The 6,000-nt window shown below is 60.6% G+C and overlaps 1 protein-coding gene across 1 annotated transcript; it reads right to left on the minus strand.

Moving 5' to 3' along the window:
• Positions 1 to 1,832: 1,832 nt before the first annotated feature.
• On the minus strand, positions 1,833 to 5,116 carry GJC2 (gap junction protein gamma 2). The gene has a single exon (XM_064279805.1). It carries the CDS (start codon positions 5,114 to 5,116, stop codon positions 3,812 to 3,814), a length of 1,305 nt encoding a protein of 434 aa, XP_064135875.1. The 3' UTR covers positions 1,833 to 3,811.
• Between the last annotated feature and the right edge of the window lie 884 nt (positions 5,117 to 6,000).

Here is a 6,000-nt window from a genome sequence, read left to right on the forward strand (position 1 = left end):
CTTTGGCTGAAGGGTGATTATGGAACTGAAAGAGTGTCTGGGGGCCATATTCTGGGGGTTTTTCCAGTGAGAGGTGGAGATCTTGTTCCCTCCTCTTGAACCCACACAGGCCTGTGACTACCTATGGTGGAAGTGACCTGACTTGCAAGGCTAGTGTCTTAGTCATCTAGTGCTGCTATAACAGAAATACCACAAGTGGATGGCTTTAACAAAGAGAAATTTATTTGCTCACAGTCTAGTAGATAACGAGTCCGAATTCAGGGCTTCAGCTCCAGGGGAAGGCTTTCTCTCTGTGTTGGCTCTGGAGGAAGGTCCTTGTCATTAATCTTCCCTGGTCAAGGAGCTTCTCAGCACAGGGATCCTGGGTCCAAAGGACATGCTATGCCCCTGGCTCTTGTTTCTTGGTGGTATGAGGTCCCCCATGTCTCTCTGCCCTTTTCTCTCTTTTATATCTCAAAAGAAATTGACTTAAGACACAACCTAATCTTGTAGATTGAGACTTGCCATATGAATTTAATTGCTGCTAATCCCACCGCATCAACATCATAGAGGTAGGATTTACAACACACAGGAAAATCACATCACGTGACAAAATGGTAGACAATCACACAATACTGGGAATCATGGCCTAGCCAAGTTGACAGACATTTTGGGGAGACACAACTCAATCTGTGACAGCTGGGTAATACAGCCAGTACAGTTTAGCCTGGTCCTCTTGGGACACTCATTCTTAGAACCCAGCTGACGTGCTGTGAGGAAGCCCAAGCCACATGGCAAGGCTGCTGCAGCAGGAACCAGCAGACTTGTTGAGGGAAGAAGTGTTCCGGAGTCCCCCTCTGACTGCAACTGCATGCGAGAGCTCAAGCACAAGCCACCAAGCCAAACCCAGTCAAAGACAGAATAATTGTTTTAAGCCACTCTGTTGTAGCGTTATTTGTGACACAGCAAAAGGCAGTTGGACTAGTCAGCTTCAAAAGTGGCTGTTAAGTGGACCTTCATGCTGCCCTGGTATGAGGCCCCCCCCACCCCCAGGAGCGTACAATCCTGATGTTGCTTCCACAGTTCACAAAGGGGCAAAGGAAGTTCAGCCCAGAATGAGGGTCCCAATGCCTTGAGCTTGACTTGAAGCTCTCCTCTGTAGCTGGAGCTGAGACTTCCCTAGACACTATATAGCAGGTGGGATCCAGAATGTTCTTCCCCAGATACAAACCTAACCAGGGTGCTCACCTACTTCAGTCCTCTGATGCTTTCCCACCACCTGGGAGGTATTCTCAGAGAGGAGGCTTTCCAGATCAGCTGGCTTTGTTTTTCTTTCTCAGCTAGATCGTGGAGGGGCTGTGCCCTGTCTTACACTCTCTTGAGGGACTCTTGAGGAGTGTGTCGTATTTCATAGACACGGGAAATGCTGACCTGTGGGATCAGGCCAACCTCCTGACCTGGGCATTCGAGGCCCTTCTGGGAGCTGACCCCTGCCTTCCTGGCCAGCTCCTCTCCTGGGATCCTGCCACTCCAGCCACTCATGATTCTAAATTCTGAAGTCTCGTGGTATTCCCTCACCCTCACCTCCCAAAGTCCTCCAACGTCTAACCCTTAACAGCTCTGGGGACCCACCCCGCTGGCACAGACACACACACACACACAATGTGCCCATTCACCAAGACACCATCCTCTGAGAAACAGCTCAGGGGCCTGGGGCTCTGCAGGAGGCAAAGCTCTGAGATGCAGGTGCCCTGTGACCTGTCACCTGGGTCGGCACTTTCCATCAAGGGATCTAGACCTCAATGTCCACCTTGTTTGGAGCAGCACTGCCTGAGGCCACCTGTACACGGGATGCTTGGGGAGGGCTGATGGTCTTGTCAGAGGGTCAGGGGCTTAGAAGGGGCAACACTGGTGCACAGGAGGCAGGGACTTTGGGGAGAGACCTGTGGATGAGCGCCCAGAGCAGACCCACAGTGAGAGAGCACACTGAAGAGACCCCAAGGCACAGTTCCTCTCTGTACATGTCTGTCCCCCACCTCCCTGGTCCAATCATCATGCACCATGTCACAGCAATGGGAGCCTCACATATTCAACATGATCCCACCCCACAGTGACCTGGTCAGCAGTACAGCACCAAATCCAGTGCTGGCCAGTCATATGGACCTTCCTGTGACGGAAAAGCTGGGGCTCTGTCTCCACTGGGGTAGACATCTGCTCTGGGTTGGGCTATGCTTTCCCTCTTTGGGGCTCCTCTTCCAGCATCACCATCCATGGACTTCCTGGGGTTGGGGCTCAGCCTGGGGTCAGGAATCAGCTGGGCTGGGAGCCTGCTGGGGCCGGGGAGGGGGAGGGAGTGTCATGCAGTCAGGGCCCAGAAGGGTCGGACTGGGCTTGCATTTGGAGTCTGACCAGAGACAGGCTCAGGTTAGAGTCAGGGCTCAGCCAGGCTTGGGTCTTGGCCTGGGGACATCAAAGAGCGAGGGGTTTGCAGGCCAGGAGGAGCTGCCAGACCTGCCTTGGCCTGAGGGAGGCTGAGGGACAGCTGGATCACAAGTCTGTATCATGCTGGACTTTGGCTCAGAGCTGCTGACCTCTGTCCAGCCGTGCCCTCCTCTGGCCCTCACTGCAGCTGAGGCAGGCCCTGGCCTGTGTCCTGGTAATACTGGGTGCCCATCTGTCTTAGCTGCAAGCCTGACCTTTGGGTCCTGAACTTCAGATACTCCTTGGAGGCAGTGCTCTGTTTCCTGCCATCTGTGTGTCCTACTGGGCCCCCCACCACATGTACCCCCTCCATGCTGCCTGGCACTGGGTGGTGCCCACACATCTACTTGAGTGCTGCAGGGGCTCTGCCTGTAGCCGGGCTGACCTGCTCATCTGAGAGCCTCTTCTCACAGGCAGCCTGGCACAGAACAGTGCACACGTGGCCTGGTGACCAGCAGTGGACACACACACGTATACACACAAAGCACAAGCTTGGTTGTAAACAAGAGTTCGTTTTATTTTTCTCCCTTTGTTTTGGAAACTGTGTGAATGAGGGAGGGGCCACGAAGAGGGGCTGAAGGGCAGAGAGGCCATGGACCTGAACTTGGGAGCCACATTTCCCGAGCATCCCCTAGGACACAGCTCCTAAGCAAGCTGCAAGGCAAGCCCCAAGGTCTTTGTGGAACTTCAAGTATGTCCCAGAGGAAGGGTGTCAGCAAAAGCTCAGACACAGGTGTGAGCTGTGCACACCCCGGGCTCCCACCCCAGGGCCTGGGGAGAGACCAGCCCTCCTGAGCCCCTGCTCTTTTGAGCAGAGCCTTCCAACCTCTGACATTGCACTGGAGCTGGGGGGGTGGAGGGTGCGGACTGTGCTTATCTCCACTTCCTGTGCAAGTGGGGCTCCTTCTCTAGCATCCCCCGCCCCCCGCCCCTCCAGCCCATGTTCTGGTTCCCACAGAGCTGGAAGCAATGCTAGGCCATCCTTGTGTACATGCGGAAACTGAGGCCAGGGACGGGCAGAGGCCCCTTTTCCCGCCTCAGACCCTAGCTGGGCTCCAGAAATGTCAGCTGGCTGCCCTCCTCCTCCATCGAGTGCCGGCCTGGGAACCACGCAGGTGTCGGCTCTGGTCAGCAAACCCTGAGGGGAAGGATGTAGGTGCCCATCAGCGCCGACCTGCCCCTGGTTGCGCGCATGCCTGTCCCTTCCCTCCCAGCGTCTCTGGGATCCCGTCGGGCTGGCCACCACTGGACTCCTCAGTCCCTCCCCACAGCCCCCAGGTGGTACAGCGGTGCCGCGGAGGGAGCAGGAGGAGCCTTCCAGGAGGGGCTGGGTGGGGCGGTGCGTCTGCCCTCAGATCCACACTGTCGTCTTCCCGTCCTTGCTGCTGGCGCTGCCCGGCTCTGAGCCGGCCTTGGGCTTGGCGCCCTGCCGCTCGGGGGCCCCGCCCGGGCGGCCTGACTCCCCGACAGTGCCCCCAGAGGTGGCGCTGCCGGTCCGGGAGGAGGTGGCAAGGGCGGCGGCCCGGGGCGCGCCCCGCGCGGCAGCGTTGAGATCCGGCGAGGGCGGGCTGTGGCGGCCGCGCTCACGCAGGGCCTGCAGCGCTAGGTTGGCCAGGTTCTGGTCGTGGGCACGCGCGCGCTCGGCCGCACGCACCACCAGGCTGTAGTCCGGCGGGCCGGCAGGGGCGGGCGCAGCCGGCGCGAAGGCGCAGGGCGGCGGCGGGCGCGGCGCGGGGCCCGGGGCGGCGGCAGGCGGGCGGCGGCGCGCGCGCACGGAGTCCTGCGCGTTGCCCAGGCCCAGGTGCGCCATCTCGCAGAGGTTGAGCAGCAGGCAGAGGCAGCTGACCACGTACATGACCAGCAGGAAGACCGTCTTCTCGGTGGGCCGCGACACGAAGCAGTCGACCATGTGCGGGCAGGGCTGGCGGCTGCAGCGGAAAAAGGGCCGCACCTCGAAGCCGTACAGCAGGTACTGGCCCACCAGGAAGGCCACCTCGAAGACGGCGCGCGCCAGCAGCTGCGCCACGTACGCGCGCATCAGGCCCTCGCGCTGGATGCGCCGCCGCCCGTCGTGCTTGGCGGCCGGGCCTGGGGCCCCCGCTGCGCTTTTGCTGTCCTCGCCGCCCCCCTTGGCGGCCATCGCCGCCTCCTCCTCCTCCTCCTCGCCCAGGCCCTCGGCCGCCTCCAGCTCCTCCTCCTCGCCCAGGGCCAACATGGGCTCCTCCTCGCCCAGGTCTGAGGGCTCGGGCCAGCCAGGGTGGGGCGGCGGCGGCGGCGGGCGGCGGGGACCCGGCAGGCGGCCGTGGCGGCGGCGGAGGGCGCGGCGCCGCTCCTCCTCAGAGGCCCGCGCCAGGCGGTGGATGGCGTAGCCCAGGTACATGACGGAAGGTGTGGAAATGACCACTATTTGGAAGACCCAGAAGCGCACGTGGGACAGTGGAGCGAAGGCGTCGTAGCAGACGTTGTCGCAGCCCGGCTGCCGCGTGTTGCACGTGAACTTGCTCTGCTCGTCTGAGTAGATGGACTCCCCGCCCACCGCCGTGAGCACAATGCGGAAGACGATGAGCACAGTGAGCCACACCTTGCCCACGAAGGTGGAGTGGTTGTGGATCTCCTCCAGCAGCCGAGTCAGGAAGCTCCAGCTCATGTTGGTCATAAGGGCGGGCGGGCGGGACCTGAGGCCAGGCCAGATGGGCAGTCAGCAGATGGAGGCCTGCGGAACCCTGGAACGGCGCCTCCAGCAGGCAGCCCCAGAACCCAGAGGGGGCGGACCATAGAAGCTTGGGAACGAACCAGCACTCCGGTGGGCTAGGACCTTCGGTCTCAGCTCACCCAGCCCCTCCAGGCTGCCCTCTAGGCTTCCCCCAGCAGGGCCGACCTGCCTTTGCTTACACAACCCTGGTGGTGGGGAACTCACCACCTCACAGTGAAGGAGGAAGCCCCTGCTAGGCTGAAGAGGTGCTGCTCCCACCCCAGGTCCTAACCCTGCCCTTGGCCTATAGGGTGAGGCAGCTGTCTGCCAGAGGACAGACACAGATGGCCTCATCTCCAATGGTGCACCCTGCCCCGGGCCCCATCCTGGGCCTGAAGCCCCCAAGCCTTGTGGCCCAGAGAAGCACGGCTCCTCCTCACACTCCCCCACACTCCCCCAAGAAAGCCTGGGAGTGTCAGCAGGGCCCCTCCCCCAGCTCTGGGGACCCAGCCCTTGACACTGAGCCACAGAACCTAGAGGCCCACCCCAGGCACTGAGCCACGGAGCCTAGAAGCCAACAGAGTAAACCCAACAGCCACCTTCCTGGGCCAAACAGGGAAACTGAGGCCAGCCCCACTGAGTCTGTGGAGGCTGCATGGCCTCAGCCTGAGATGCACCCATGACCCATCTGTTTACCTGTCTCTCACCCCTACCTGAGGCTGGCCCAGTTCACTGGGCAGGTGTCTATCACCAATATGTCATGTTCATACATCCTGTGAGCCCCCTACCCTGTGTGCGCGCCCAAGGCTTGGCCCCCAGACTCTTGCTCCCCAGCTGCTCCAGCCCCT

Source organism: Loxodonta africana, chromosome 2 (assembly GCF_030014295.1).
Source record: "Loxodonta africana isolate mLoxAfr1 chromosome 2, mLoxAfr1.hap2, whole genome shotgun sequence".
Lineage (NCBI taxonomy): Eukaryota > Metazoa > Chordata > Mammalia > Proboscidea > Elephantidae > Loxodonta > Loxodonta africana.